General features: G+C 40.0%; 1 protein-coding gene across 1 annotated transcript; it reads left to right on the top strand.

The window, feature by feature from the left end:
• Positions 1-886: 886 nt before the first annotated feature.
• On the top strand, positions 887-8,134 carry LOC140855570 (uncharacterized). Its single transcript, XM_073251575.1, has 2 exons — positions 887-1,346; positions 7,992-8,134. Exons 1-2 carry the CDS (start codon positions 887-889, stop codon positions 8,132-8,134), a joined length of 603 nt encoding a protein of 200 aa, XP_073107676.1.
• The last annotated feature ends 8,338 nt before the right edge of the window (positions 8,135-16,472 follow it).

The raw sequence follows: 16,472 nt of genomic DNA on the forward strand, positions 1-16,472 counted from the left end.
TCATTTTTTTAGAAAAAAAATTGTAGATGAGGAGATTGATTTGCTTTCTATTTTTATGAAAGATTAGCTAGCAAATATCTTCACTAAAAGATGAGCAGTCGAGCGGTTTGAAGACTTGCGCAGTAGCAAGCTTGGCATTATTAGTATGGACTTTGCTACGAGGGGGATTGCTGAGAACCATTACATATCTAATTTTAAATCGGACTCTATTTATTATTCTTTTGTGTCCTATTTGAAATAGGACTCTATCTCTAGTTTTATTCTATTTAGTTAAGAGTTTGTATTTTAGTGAATTTTGTTTTCTAAGTTTAGGTAGGAGTTAAACTCTCACCTATAGAATATCTATGTAAAGGGACCATTGGAGTCTCCTTTAGGGTGTGGGAGCAAAAAGAGTTAGAGGTGTCCTCTTTGATGAGACATGAAAGAGCTCTTTTGTGTGGCTCTATTTTTTAATAAAGATTCTTTTCTCTTCTAAATTTATTTTTCTTTCAAAATTTCTTTTCTTTGTTTTTGATGTTTTCTTTGGATCTTGGACCGGCACATTCGATCTACTTTGGATAGCATGCCATTCTACCCAGACATAATTGAAGATATCAGCCATGCATTGGTTGAATGCCTTTTTGATGTTGTTTGTTGGCTATGACTGATATAGGAGTTTCATATGAATTTGGTGCCCAATATTCTGCTGGGTCTGGTAGATATGCTGCCGGGGAGGAGGAAAGGCGATCATCTTGCTTGCAATAGCTGCCCGGATGATTTGGATTGGTTGAAATGAAAGAATCTTTCAGCACTCGATGTGGTCTCCTGTCCAATTAATGAGAAAAATCCAGGCTTACTTTCTTCATCAAATGATCTTGTTAACAATTCAAACCTTATACCTTCATTCATGCGTTGGGGTGGCCTTCTGCTGCGCAATGTGGGCAGTACTTCACATTCCTTTTTTTCTTGGTCCCTTCCCCGCCATGGAAGTCTCAAGGTCAACTTTGATACTGCGGTGAATGGTAATAGGGTGGCTGTAGGCTTTGTTATAAGAGATTGGCAAGGCCGGCTTATTAAAGCGGGGCAACCTGTGTTTCCCTCACCTATGTCTTATGCCGAGCTCATAGCAGTTTGGTTGGCAATGTGGGTGGCAATTATTGAACAGGATGCAAAGCAAGTTTGCTTGGAAGGAGATTCCAATTCTGCTATATCAAGCATTGCTAATCACTCTCTGAGAGGTGGACAAAAACCCCATATTCTGCAGGATGTTCATAACTGGATTAATAGTTGTCACTGTTTCCATTTGACTCGTGTTTACAGGGAAGCCAATGGAGCTGCTGATTTTGTAGCCAAATATGCTATACAAGGTGTGTGTTGTTGGGATGCCAATGACATGGTACATAGTGATCTGAATTGGATTTTGCAGGGGGATAGATCCAGCAAGGTGTACAGGAGGAGAAATCAGCTGCAGATGAATGGTGTTGTCACGCCCCGAACCCAGCACCTGAGTTGGCCACGTAACACGGCCGCACAAATCCTAGAACAGCGCTCTAAGGATCATGTAAGGCCTAAATAATTAACACCTCAAAATTTTAAATAACCAAGTAAATACCAAATAAATCAACCGAGTCACAACTTCAAATCAAAAGTAAACTTTGTTCAATACAATTATTCAAATGTTCATTGGTATCAGAGAATTTAAACTAACTGAACTACTAAAGGCTTCAGTTCTTATTTGCTCTCATCCAAACCATCCAAACTAAGCATCCTGTGAGTCTGAAAAAAAAACAAGAAGGAAATATGAGCTTCTCCAGCTCAGTAAGAATCACTGCACATGTACATCAGGCCAATAGATAAAATTAATATTTTTAAAACCAATATAATTTTGTGAAGACTCATATGTATATAATAACTCGAATATTGACATAAACATGCATTTAATAAATATAGATCATCACATGTCATCAGGTGAAGTCTTCATTCATTGTTGAATTACATGTTATATGTTTCATTTTTTCACATCTTCGGTTTGACAATCTTTTATCTTTTTTTGGCTTTGGACTAATCCAGAACATACCTCAATCTCTTTCCAATCTATTTTTTTTTCTTTTCATATAAGCCTTTCAAGGCTGTCCTAGGATGAGCTCCTGGCCAGCTGATTCATGTATAAGCCAGTGGAGGCTATCCTAGGCATAAGCTTCTGACGGACTGTCCCAAGCATAAACTCCTGACGAGCTGTTCCATATATCGAGGCTAGTCCAAACCATATCTTTTTCATTTAATTATTGATTTCATCGAATTAATTTTGAATTACAGGATGATCAAATTGATAAGTCATATCCATAAGACTCATACCATCAATCATAGTAATCTTTTCATAACATCCTCATGTTTAAAAAGAATCATATAAGCCATATATTGGTGTCTCAAGCATAAAAAACTCATCGATCATAAATCCAGTAATGCAAAATCAATATTATAAAACTAACGAACAAATAACATATATGGTGATGATCATGTACAGGATTCTTACCTTAATCAATGAGAAATCAAACTCACAGTCTTACAGTCTGAATATCAAAACCCTACTCGTTGGCCTCCTGTTCGTTGGACTGTTCTCCTATCAAACAAATCAATTTAACCAAATTAATTTTCTAAAAAAAATCATATATTGAGGTTTATCGAAACCCTTACTTGTGTCCTAATTTTATTTTATTTTATTTTATTTTATTTTGAGAAGAAAGAAGAGATTTTTTCTCCTCTTCCCAACGATCAAAGCAGGGGATCCGATCCCCATCCCGAACGCCTCCCCTTCACACGGCCAGGGTAGGCCATCTCCGGCCACCCTCCTCGGCAACCTCAGCGGTGGCGAGGCTATCGTCCCGATGGCAGCCCCACCGATCCCTGCTGCCAGTGACGGAAGGAGAGAAACAACACAAATAAGGGTGCCCTATTTGAGCCCGAACCGACATCTTGCCAACTTTCAAGCACGTCGATGGCCGGAAGGATCAATCCGAAAAGAAGAGAGAAGAAACATACCTTATTCTGGTGGCCAAAAATAGCTCCGACGGCCCCTTTCTTCCGATCAATCGCTTACGGCACTCTTTTGAAAATATCCCTCAAATTTCTTTAATTTTTTTGAAATTTTGTTGTAAGGTCCTAAGGGAGGGAAGGGGGGTCTTTATAGAGAAGATCTTCTACCCTAGACGGACTCCTCGAGTCCAATTTCATCAAAAATGGAGAGGAAGAAGACTCCGATTAGGAGTCTTCCTCCTTCCATTAATTTTTTTTTTGGGCCATCAAGGGTTTACAGGCCCAAGAACCTAGGCCATTACAATCTCCCTCCTTAAAATAATTTCATCCTCAAAATTTGCATACCTGAGTTTTCGAAGAGTTGTGGATATTTGACCTTCATTTCTGTCTCGAGTTCCCATGTAGCCTTTCTCTCACTATGATTACTCCATTGGATCTTCACATAAGGAATATTTTGATGTCGTAACACCTGATCCTTCTTGTCAACAATCTGTACTGGATATTCTTCATAAGTCAGATCCTTCTGAAGATGCAAAGGTTCATAACTCACCACATGACTTGGATCTGGAATATACTTTCTCAACATTGATACATGAAACACATTATTTACACCAGATAATGCTGGCGGTAATGCTAATCGATATGCAACCTCTCCAATCCTGTCTAAAATTTCAAAAGGGTCAATATACTTTGGACTCAACTTACCACGAACTCCAAATCTCATTACACCTTTAGTGAAAAAAACTCTCAGAAAAACATGATCGCCTACTTGAAATTCTAGCTCCCTTCTTCTATTATTGGCATAACTCTTTTGCTTGCTCTGAGCTGTACGAAGTCGTTCCTGGATCATGTGTACTTTTTTCACTGTCTGTTGCACTATTTTTGATCCCAACAGTTTTCTTTCTCCCACCTCATCCCAACAAATGGGCGATCTACACTTCCTTCCATATAATGTCTCGAAAAAAGCCATCTCAATGCTTGCTTGGTAACTATTATTATAAGCAAACTCAACCAATGATAAGTGATTATCCCATGCACCACCCAAGTCCATGACACAAGCCCTTAACATATCCTCTAGGATCTGTATGGTTCATTCTGATTGTCCGTCAGTTTGAGGATGAAAAGCTGTACTGAAATTTAACTTGGTACCAAGGGCTTTATGAAGGCTCTTCCAAAACTGAGAAATAAATCTACTATCTCGATCTGACACAATAGTAACTGGTACCCCATGCAGTCCTACTATCTTCTCTATATACAAGCCTGCCAATCTTTCCAAAGAAAGACCAATTCGAAAGGGTAAGAAATGCGTTGATTTCATCAATCGATCAACAATTACCCATACAGCATTATTATTCTGAAGTATTTTAGGTAACCCAGACACAAAATCCATAGTAATATGCTCCCATTTTCACTGAGGAATAAGAAGAGACTGCAATGGTTCTGCTGGTCTTTGATGTTCGGCTTTTACTTGTTGACATACCAAATATTGGGCTACAAATTGTGCAATATCCCTTTTCATGCCAGACCACCAAAAGTTTCTTTTCAAATCTTGATACATTTTTGTGCTTCCAGGATGCATGGTGTAAGCCGAACAGTGAGCCTCCTCCAGGATCTCATCCCTTAATCTTGGAATCTTGGGAACACATAGTCTGCTATCAAACCTCAATGACCCATCCTCATGTGTCCAAAATTCTATCTGTATACTGGATTCCACTGCTTCTATGACCTTTTGTAACTCCGAATCCTCCTTTTGAGCTGCCTTAATCCTTTCAATCAAAATAGGTTATAGTACAAGATTTGCAAATTGAATTTGAGGATCATATAGTCGTATTTCAATTCCTGATTTCTCCAAATCTAGCAATATAGATTTTTGTGAGATAATTAGAGTAGCCAATTCACCAGAGGATTTTCTACTTAGAGCATCAGCTACAACATTTGTCTTCGCAGGATAATAATTTATTGTCAAGTCATAGTCCTTCAATAGCTCCAACCACCTTCTTTATCTCAAATTTATCTCCTTCTGAGTAAAGATATATTTTAAACTTTTATGATTCGTGAAAATCTCGCAATGCTCTCCATATAAATAATGCCTCCATATTTTTAAAGCAAAAACCACAGCTACTAATTTTAAGTCATGAGTAGGATAATTTCGCTCATATGACTTCAATTGTCGAGAGGCATAAGCTATCATCTTTTCCTTTTGCATCAGAACACAACCGAGACCCTTATGAGAAGCATCGCTATAGATATTAAAATCTTCTGTTCCGGATGGAATAGTTAAAATCGGAACAGTCACTAATCGTCTTTTTAACTCTTGAAAGCTTTGCTCGCATTCATCTGTCCATTCAAACTTTACTTGTTTCTGTGTTAGACGAGATAGGGGCATAGCAATATAAGAGAAACCTTCCATAAATCTTCGATAGTAGCCAGCCAACCCCAAAAAGCTACGCACCGTTGATAGATTAGTAGGTCGGCTCCAGTCGACTACTGCCTTCACTTTTTTTGGGTCAACTAAAACACCATCCTTGGAGATGACATGCCCGAGGAAAGTAACATTGTTTAACCAAAATTCATATTTTTGTAGTTTTGCATACAGCTTCTTTCTCCTCAGAGTTTGTAATACAATCCTCAGATGCTCTTCATGCTTGAGTGAGCTTTTTGAGTAAATCAAAATATAATCAATAAATACAACTACAAATTGATCCAAGTATGATACAAACACTCGATTCATAAGATCCATGAAGGCTGCCGGTGCATTGGTCAAACCAAAGAGCATGACTAAAAACTCATAATACCCATATCTAGTCTGAAAGGCTATTTTTGATATATCTCCAGATTGTATCTTCAATTGATAGTAGCCAGAATAAAGATCAATTTTGGAGAAGACCTATGCCCCTTGCAACTGATCAAACAAATCATCGATTTATGGTAAAGGATATTTATTTCATACTGTTATCTTATTTAATTCTCGATAGTCTATGCAAAGCCGAAGGCTACCATCTTTCTTCTTCACAAAAAATACTGGAGCTTCCCAAAGTGATACACTAGGTCTAATGAATCTTTTGTCCAACAACTCTTGTAATTGCTTTTGTAACTCCTTCAATTCTATTGGAGCCATTCGATAAGGAGCTTTAAAAATTGGACTCGTACCAGGGATCAAGTCAATAGAAAACTCAATCCCTCGATCAGGAGGTAATCCAGGCAGATCATCTGAAAAAACATCAAAATATTTTTTCACAATAAGGATATCCTCTAACTTGAGTTTCTTATCCTGAGCATCTAATATAGTGGCAAAAAATCCTTCACATTCTTTCATAAGGAGCCTCTTAGCACGAATAGCTGAGATAAAGAAGGATTTATTACTCATAAAACTAAACTCTGACTGATCCAGAATTTAAAATCTTATTATCATTTTGAAGCAATCAACTGTAGCATGATATGCTGCTAACCAATCCATCTCCAGGATTAGATCAAAGTCCTTCATCTCTAAGACTAATAAGTCTGCTTTTATCTCCCTATCTTCAATACTCAGTATATAATCTTTGTAAATTGAATTAACCAAGATCACCTCTCAACTTGGCGTGCAGACACAAAGATCATTTTCTAAAGGTGTAGGAGACATCTTATTGGTCCTCTTAATAAAATTAGTTGATATAAAAGAGTGGGTAGCTCCAGAATCAAATGGAGCATAGACATCGTTGGATGCTATTTTAATCATACCTGTCAGATATTTACATAATATTCATTTATCATCCAAGGCTATATGTCCGTATATATCTAAGCATATAATATTTCATGACATATATATAAAAGAATTTAGGAGATCAATTCAGTACCTGTCACCATTAAGTTAGAAGTATTAGCATCCTGTTGTGTAAGTGCATAGACTCATCCTTGGGTCCTTAGTTTTTGTTGTCCCCCATCTTGTCTTTGTACATCTTGGGGTGCCCAATTTATGGGGGTATTCTAAAAATTTTGAGGCATCTACTGTCTCTATGATTCTCCTCCATTGTGGCATACAATTGCTTTATGGCCATCTCATCCATATTTGTAACATTGTCCTCCGGGCCATGTGCAATCTCGTTTAAGATGGGATCCTCCACATCTGTAACATATAATGTTCCCTTGAGATTGTACTTTACTTTCAGTAGCAGTCTAACTTAATTTTGGGATCTTTGGTTTGAAGGCTCTGATACTTTGACCTTGAGAATCAATTGCTCGACTTCTTTTCTTCATACTTTTCTCTCTTGCTACTTGAGCATCATTAAGTCCTTTTTCTATTATTAAGCATTTGTTAACAACTTCTTTATAAGTGGGCAGCTCAAATACAGTTACTAATTGTTGGATTCTATCCCTTAGTCCATTCTCAAATTTTCTGGCATGAATATTTTCCTTAGCTATCAATGTAGGAGCATATCTCGATAATTCTTCAAATTTGGCCACATATTGAGCAACTGTCATGTGGTCCTGTACCAGTCAATCAAACTTTTGAAATTTTTAGAGTCGAACATTTTGAGAAAAATACTTCTCATATAAGACTTTTCTAAATTCTTCTCAAGTAAAAGGTACATCATTTGGCCTCATCTTTTCAATTTTCATCACCCACCTATCGGCTGCCTCACCTTGTAACATAAAAGTGGCAAAAGTGGCCTTATCCTCAGTAGGACATCTCAAAGCATGGAAAACTTTTTCTATTGCTTTCAGCCAGCTTTCAGCTTCTATAGGATCTGAGATCCTTAAGAATGCCGGTGGTGCATACTTTTTGAAATCTAACAAATTGATTTGATGTTCATACTAATTTCCAGCTCCTTGTTGCTGCTGGAACTGTCGCTTCTGAAATATTTGTTGTATGATCTACTGTTGTTGTTCCTGCTGCACCTCCAATATCCTCCTCATATCTTTTCTCGCAGCAACTTGTTGTTGAACCAGTACTTGCATTAACTGACCTGCAGTAACTTATTCCCCAAATTGAATTTCAGGTTCTCTTGGAGTTTCTACCCCAGGAGTGACCTCTGCAGGCTCAGTAGGATGTTCCTGTTGTGGTGCATCATTAATCGGTGAGGGTGGAGCATTTTCTTGTTGCATAGCTGGCTCTCAAGCATTAGAACTATCCGCAAATTGAGTAGGTCTCCGATTACGCCCATGCTTAATCCCTCATGCCATGTCAACCTACACAGTTTCACTTTAGTTAGGAAATTAAAAAAATATCTCATATTAGTTAATTTTCGTCTAAAGATCTATCCATATACTCTCTTTCTGAAATGAACCTTAGGATTCTTAAACTTAGGCTCTGATACCACTCTGTCACACCCCGAACCCAGTACTTGAGTTGGCCACGTGACACGACCACACAAATCCTAGAGCAGCGCCCTAAGGATCATGTAAGGCCTAAATAATTAACACCTCAAAATTTTAAATAACCAAGTAAATACCAAATAAATCAATCGAGTCACAACTTCAAATCAAAAGTAAACTTTGTTCAATATAATTATTCAAATATTCATTGGTATCAGAGAATTTAAAGTAACTGAACTACTAAAGGCTTCAGTTCTTATTTGCTCTCATCCAAATCATCCAAACTAAGCATCCCGTGAGTCTAAAAAAAAAAAAAAAAAAAATATGAGCTTCTCTAGCTCAGTAAGAATCACTGCACATGTACATCAGGCCAATAGATAAAATTAATATTTTTAAATTTAATATAATTTTGTGAAGATTCATATGTATATAATAATGCGAATATTGATATAAACATGTATTTAATAAATATGGATCATCACATGTCATCAGGTGAAGTCTTCATTCATTGTTGAATTACATGTTATATGTTTCATCTTTTCACATCTTCGGTTTGATAATCTTTTATCACTTTTTGACTTTGGACTAACCCAGACCATACCTCAATCTCTTTCCAATCTATTTTTTTTTCTTTTCATATAAGCCTTTCAAGGCTGTCTCAGGATGAGCTCCTGACTGGCTGTCCCACGTACGAAAGCTCATGAGAGATTATCCCAGGCATAAGCTCCTGGTGGGCTATCCCAAGCATGAGCTCCTAGCTGGCTGATCCATATATAAGCCAGTGGAGGCTGTCCCAGGCATAAGCTTCTGACGGGTAGTTCCATATGTCGAGGCTAGTTCAAATTATATCTTTTTCATTTAATTATTGATTTCATCGAATTAATTTCGAATTATAGGGTGATCAAATTGATAAGTCATATCCATAAGACTCATACCATCAATCATAATAATCTTTTCATAATATACTCATGTTTAAAAAGAATCATATAAGCCATATATAGGTGTCTCAAGCACAGAAAACTCATCGATCATAAATCTAGTAATACAAAATCAATATTATAAAACTAATGAACAAATAACATATATGGTGATGATCATGTACAGGATTCTTACCTCGATCAATGAGAAATCAAACTCACAGCCTTACAGTCTGAATATCAAAACCCTACTCGTTGCCCTCCTATTTGTTGGACTGTTCTCCTATCAAATAAATCAATTTAATCAATTTAATTTAAAAAAAAATCATATAATGAGATTTATCAGAACCCTTACCTGTGTCCCAATTTTTTTATTTTATTTTATTTTATTTTATTTTATTTTGAGAAGAGAAAAGAGATTTCTTCTCCTCTTCCCAACGATCAAAGCAGGGGATCCGACCCCCATCCCGAACGCCTCCCCTTCACACGGCCAGGGTAGGCCATCTCCGGCCACCCTCCTCGGCAACCCCGACGGTAGCGAGGCTACTATCCTGGTGGCAGTCCCACCCATCCCTGCTGCTGGTGACGGAAGGAGAGAAAAAACACAAACAAGGGTGCCTTGTTTGAGCTCGAACTGGCATCTTGTCGGCTTCCAAGCACGCCGATGGCTGGAAAGATCAATCCGAAAAGAAGGGAGAAGAAACATACCTTATTTCAGTGGCCAAAAATAGCTCCGACGGCTCCTCTCTTTCGATCAACCGCTCACGGCACTCTTTTGAAAATATCCCTCAAATTCCTTTAATTTTTTCAAAATTTTGTTGTAAGGTTCTAAGGGAGGGAAGAGGGGTCTTTATAGAGAAGATCTTCTATCCTAGCCGGACTCCTCGAGTCCGATTTCATCGAAAATGGAGAGGAAGAAGACTCCGATTAGCAGTCTTCCTCCTTCCGTTAATCTTTTTTTTTTTTTGTTAGGCCGTCAAGGGTTTACAAGCCCAAGAACCTAGGCCGTTACAGGTGCTCCAGCCAGCAGCCGTTTGTTTTCCTGAAGAGTTGACTGTGTTAATGGTCGACTTTCTGAAGGCTTGTTGTCATTAGTTCTCATTCTCTGCAATGTTACTTTAATTTGTATGTATATGTGGCTAGTGTAGGTTGGAAGGTTAGGCTTCTGCTAATGTTGTTTAGTAGCAGCTGTTTGTGCTTAGGCCAACAAGCAAACACTTCTAGTATGTATGCTTTTCTATTATGATTTGAGATTCAAGCTTCCAGCTCCATGAGTTACCAAAAAAAGCACCTGAAAAAATGGCCTAAGCCACCGGTTTGTTCTTTCTTTTTAGCTTTTTAACTTTGGTTTCAAGTAGTCAAACCATAAGCTATGGATAACAAGGCAGTAGAATAAAATAAGCTAGCCTGTTCCAGTGGTCAAACCCATCATTTTAGCAGCTTGATATTCTGAGTTTGAATATGGGTGGTGCACCCTCAGGTATTTGGATTAACGTACTGATAGCAAAGGTGATCTCCCTCCCTTTCTCTTAGGAACGACAAAATGAATAAAGTGCAAAGTTGGTTGTTGCTTGAATTTTATGATAGACACACACATACACGAATCAGGCTGGCCCGAGCTACTCGATCGCTACCCAGCCGGCTTTGTCGTTCTTTTTCTTGTGTATTTTTCCACTGTTAATTTTAACTACATGATTTCTCTGATTATGGATTTTCGTTCTTTACCTTAAATTGGACCTAAAGATGTGCATAAAGCATTGGGGTTTTTAATGCCTAATCCATTAATGGACCGGACTTTAATTTTTAAGCCCTATTGACTAAAACTATAACTTTCGATCCACTTTTAATAGGAGTTTAAGTTTCAATCCTCATGAGATGAAAATACCTTTAAATCAAATACTATGTATTATATTACTTTAACTGTGTGCAGTTTTCATTTAATTGTATACAGTAGGCAGTTAATTATATACCATGTTAATTTAACTATATACGATGTATATATAACTATGTACCATATTTAGTTAACTGTATACCATATTAATTTAACTGTGTACAATGATAATTTAACAATATTATATATATATATATAATTATGTATAATAGCAAATTAACCATATACCTTATTTTGTTAATTATGTACTATATTAATTTAACTATATGTAGTAGTAAATTAACTGTATACCATGTTAATTTAACTATATGCAATATTTATTTAACTGCATACAGTGGTAATTTAACTGTATATCATGTTAATTTAATAATATACCATGTATATGTAACTATATACTATAGTAAATTAACTATATACTATATTTTTTTAATCATATACCATATTAATTTAACTGTATGCAGTGACAAATTAATCGTGTATCATATTAATTTAACTTTATACGATGTTCATTTAACTGTATATAATAGCAAATTAATTATGTACCATATTTTATTAACTGTATCTCATATTAATTTAACTGTGTGTATTAATAAATTAATTATATACTATATTAATTTAATTGTATGCAGTGGCTAGTTCACTATATACCATGTTAATTTAACTATATACCATGTATATATAACTATGTATAATAGTAAATTAACTATGTACCATATTTATTTAACTATGTACAGTAGTAAATTAACTATGTATTATGTTTAGTTAACTATGTGCAGTATTAATTTAACTATATACTATGTATATATAACTATGCATAATAGCAAATTTACTATATATCATTTTTATTTAACTATGTGCAATAATAAATTAACTGTATACTATGTTTAGTTAACAGTGTATCATGTTAATTTAATCATATGCAGTGACAATTTAACTGTATACCATATATATATATAACTATATACAATTGCAAATTAATTGTATGCCATATTTATTTAGCTTTATACAGTGATAAATTAACTATACGCTATATTAATTTAACTATATACAATGATAAACTAACTACGTGCTATAATATGTCAACTGCATCGCAATACCATCGTATCCATTCATAAAATATTGATCTTTGACCATAGGGCTCCTTGATAGCAACCTCTTTTCCATGCTATGTTTGATGGTATGGCAATTCTGTACCAAATTCATAACGAATATTTTTTTATATTTTTACATATATATGGCTATTTGTATCATATTTTTTACTTTCAACAAAATACAAAGATTCATATCGTTGGTCCCTATGTTTCTATATATATATATATATATATATATATATATATATATATATATATATATATATATATATATATATATGTTGGGTATAAAATACCCCCGATCGAAGTTTGTAAAAGACCGATCCTTCCGGGCTCTCCCGGCTCCCGACCTTGTATGTGGCGCCTCTCCGAACTCTCTCGGCCGTCCGGACTTCTTCGACAATGGACTTCTGCGTTCACCCATCGGGCCGCCCCAAAGGCCCTCTGGGCCTCACTGACAGTCGACCTCCTACAGCAGCCAACCATTCCCCGAGTCTCTCCCGAACTTCTTCCAGCCACGGACGACCCTACTCCGAACTTCTTTCGGGCTTCGTCAGCATCCAAGCTTCCCCGACAATGAGATTTCTACAGTAACCAGATTCCTTCCAAGTTTCTACAGCGGTCAACTGCCTCCCGGATCCTAGTCGAGCTCCCGCGAGAGCCGAACTTCTGCTACGAACGGTCTACTCCGAACTCCTACAGCGGGCTGTCTACCCTAGATACCTACTGTAAGCAAATTTCTTTTGAACTTCTGTTACAGGTAGACTCCAGCCAAACTACTCCGTAGCGAGTGGGCTCTGGATGAACTTCTACAGTGGGACACTACTCCGAGCTTCCACGACAACTGGTCCTCACTCGAGCTCCTACAATAAACGGCCCCCTCTCGACCTCTCACGAGAATTGAAGCCCATCCGAACTTCTCCAGCAGATGGATTCCAAACGAGCTTCTATGACGGACGAGCTCCGACAACTGGGTCCCCACGATAGCCGATCGCCTCCGATGTCTGTCGAGCCTCCCCAGCGCTATCCGAAGTCCATCGTCGGTCGACCTCCTACCAGGCTCCCCATAAAACCGGACTTCTCCAACGGATGATCTTCGGGTGAGCTTCCACATCAGATAAATTTCAGACAGACTTTCCTAGCGATCGGACTTCTCCCAACTTCGTCAACAAAAAATCTCCATCCAAGTTTCTACCGCAGGTGACTCCCACCTGACAGGCATCCCAACCGAGCTTCAGCCAACGGTTCCACCACTCTCTAACAAGCCACGACAAGAGCCACTACCCTACCCCACTCACTGCAATGGATTTCATGCGGTTCCACCACTTTCTGACAAGCCACGACAAGAGCCACTACCCTACCCCACTCGCTGCAACGGATTCCATGAGGTTCCACCACTCTCTGACAAGCCACGACAAGAGCCGCCATCCTGCTCCACTCTCTGCAATGGATTCCATGCAGCTCCACCACTCTCTGGCAAGTCCCAACAACGGACACCACTCCACTCTCTGCAATAAGCTCCACGTGGCCCTGAACGACCCCTGACGCCACTACTCTCTGTAACAAACTCCATGCGGCTCTAAGCGGTCCACGACCAGATGGTTACAGACGCCGCTGTCAGTCAGTTATGCCCTCCATCTATAAATAAGGATCCCCAGATACGTTCTTCTCTAAGCTGGTAACTCTATCTCGAAACTCTGCCAAAATTTTTACTTGAGCACTCCATTTCTGTTGAAGCAGAGTACTGACTTGAGCGTCGGAAGGTCTTGCCGGAGCACCCCCAACTCCGGTTTAGACTTTCTTTGCAGGTCCCGATGGCGGCCGCGGTCATCCCAGCTCCAGCTTCTCCGACTTCGATGGAATTCTGCACCAATAGAATTGGCGCTAGAGGAAGGGGGCGTGTGCCTTTGCAGTACCCTTGTTCCTAAAGGAGTGCTCAACGGGACTGATTCTGGTCATCTTCTCCGACATCCTCTTCTCCTTCTTCTACTAGATCTTCACCCGATGCCTCCCCGCAAAGCATCCACCAGGCGATCCACGGCCTCCGCGGCCAGATCTCAGGCTCCGGCCTCACCTCCAGTTTTCCAGGCTCCTCCTCCTCCTCCGGCAACAGCGGTCGGTGCGGAGTAATTTGACCTGCTGGTTCAGCAGGTCAGAGGCCTCACTGAAGTGGTGCAGGCCATGCAACAGCAACAACAGCCGCAGGCATCAGTGCGGTTGGAGAGAACATCGCCGGAATTTCAAAATCCGACGGTAGGGCGGGCCACTTGGGCCAATCGCCCCGTCTTTCTCGGAAAGATAAATTCGAGAGTGGAGAGCCCTCAGTCCGATCACGATTCTACTCCCAGAGATCTCTACCTCCATTCTGCCCGAAGACTCTCAAGACCCGCAGTCGAGAGGACTTCCTGGATCGAAGGCTCCAAGAGATGAACCGACAGATCGAAGAACTCCGCCACGCTCCCCCTGCTTATGGTGAGGATATCTGTACTGACCCTCCCTTTTCTCAAATGATTATGCAGGAACCGATCCCGCCAAACTTCAAGCTCCCCCAATTCGAAAGCTATGAGGGGACCTCAGACCCGGTTGACCACCTGGAGGCCTTCCGGATAATGATGCTGCTCTATGGCACGCCAGACGCCATTCTATACCGAGCTTTTCCATCCACCCTGAAGAGAGCAGCAAGGAACTGGTACTCGGCGTTGAAGCTAGATATCATCTTTTCCTTTGATCAGATGAGCCACCAGTTCGTGGCTCATTTTGTTAGCAGCCGACGTCTCCGGAGAGGTTCAGAGTCTCTTATCAATATCAAGCAAAGGGAGGGGGAATCCATCCGGGTTTACATTAACCGTTTCAACGTCGCTGCGTTGGAGGTCTGGAACTTGGACCAATCGATCGCGATGGCCGCTCTGAAAGGCGGCCTTCAGAAGAACAACCTTCTGTTCTCCTAGGAAAAGAAGTACCCCAAGAATTTTGCCAATTTGCTGGCTCGGGCCGAAGGATATGCCCGAGCAGAAGAAGCCTTCAAGATGAAGGATGAAGAGACCGCGAGAGAGCGGTAGACGGGAGACTCGAGCAAGCCCGCAGTTGAAAAAGGGCCGAGTGAAGCTTGGCCATGCTCTCGAACTCCTTTCGGGCACAAGCACGCCCGGACTCCTCCCCGAGCTCATAAATAGAGAAGCCCAGACCGTCGAGTTCGGTGAGGTTCTCCTCCCAGGAGATTTCACAGCTACGGCCCTCTCAACGCATCGAAAACTCGAGTGCTGATGGAGGTTAGGGAGCAACTTCCAAGGTCGGAGAGGATGCGCTTGCATCCCGAAAAGCGCAATCCGAACAAATTCTGTCTCTATCATCGTGACCACGGTCATGATACGAAAGAGTGTATTCAGCTCCGAGATGAGATCGAGGAGCTCATCAGATGAGGTCGGCTTGACAGATTCATTCGACACCGACCTGAAGGAAGAGAAGATCGGCCTAGGGCCCTGCCGCAGTCGAAACCACCAAGGAGGGAGGAGCAGCCAGAAGATCGGCCTCCAATTGGGATTATTAACTCCATCTCAGGGGGATCCCGATGGGGAGTAAACCTTCCGCGGTTATAGGGTTCGAAAAATCTACGAATGTATTACCAATAACTTTGCCCTGAATGAAAATTCTCTTCATATGTGCGCATTCTTTCTTTTGGTATGAGCTTATAACGACGGGAGATAACTCCCCCATACAAACGAAATTAAGCATGTTAGAAATAGGAGGAGAACCTCGTCCTAACATGAGCAAAGCCGAAGGCCCGATTTCTTAAAAATCGGATAGGGGGAGAGGCCCTTACAATGGCCCTTATGTGCCCCCACAGCCTTGTTAGGAACAAGAGGAGAACTTCGTCCTAACACGAGCAAAGCCGAAGGTCCGATTTTTTAAAGATTGGATGGGGGGAGAGGCCCTTACAACGGCCCTTATGTGCCCCCACAGTCTTGTTAGAAACAGGAGGAGAACCTCATCCTAACACGAGCAAAGCCGAAGGCCCAGTTTCTTAAAGACCGGATGGGGGGAGAGGCCCTTACAACGGCCCTTATGTGCCCCCACAGTCTTGTTAGGAACAGGAGGAGAACCTCGTCCTAACATGAGCAAAGCCGAAGGCCCAGTTTCTTAAACACCGGATGGGGGAAGAGGCTCTTACAATGGCCCTTATGTGCCCCCACAGCCTTGTTAGGAACAGGAGGAGAACCTTGTCCTAACATGAGCAAAGTCGAAGGTCTGATTTTCTAAAGATCAGAT

The sequence above is a fragment of the Elaeis guineensis genome, chromosome 1 (genome assembly GCF_000442705.2).
Source record: "Elaeis guineensis isolate ETL-2024a chromosome 1, EG11, whole genome shotgun sequence".
NCBI classification, from domain to species: Eukaryota; Viridiplantae; Streptophyta; class Magnoliopsida; order Arecales; family Arecaceae; genus Elaeis; species Elaeis guineensis.

Coding starts and splice junctions, on each gene's coding strand:
- LOC140855570 (XM_073251575.1), top strand. CDS start 887: ATGCGTTGGGGTGGCCTTCTGCTGCGCAATGTGGGCAGTACTTCACAT. Junction 1,347..7,991: donor AGCCAAATATGCTATACAAG/GTGTGTGTTGTT, acceptor ATTGAATTTCAG/GTTCTCTTGGAGTTTCTACC.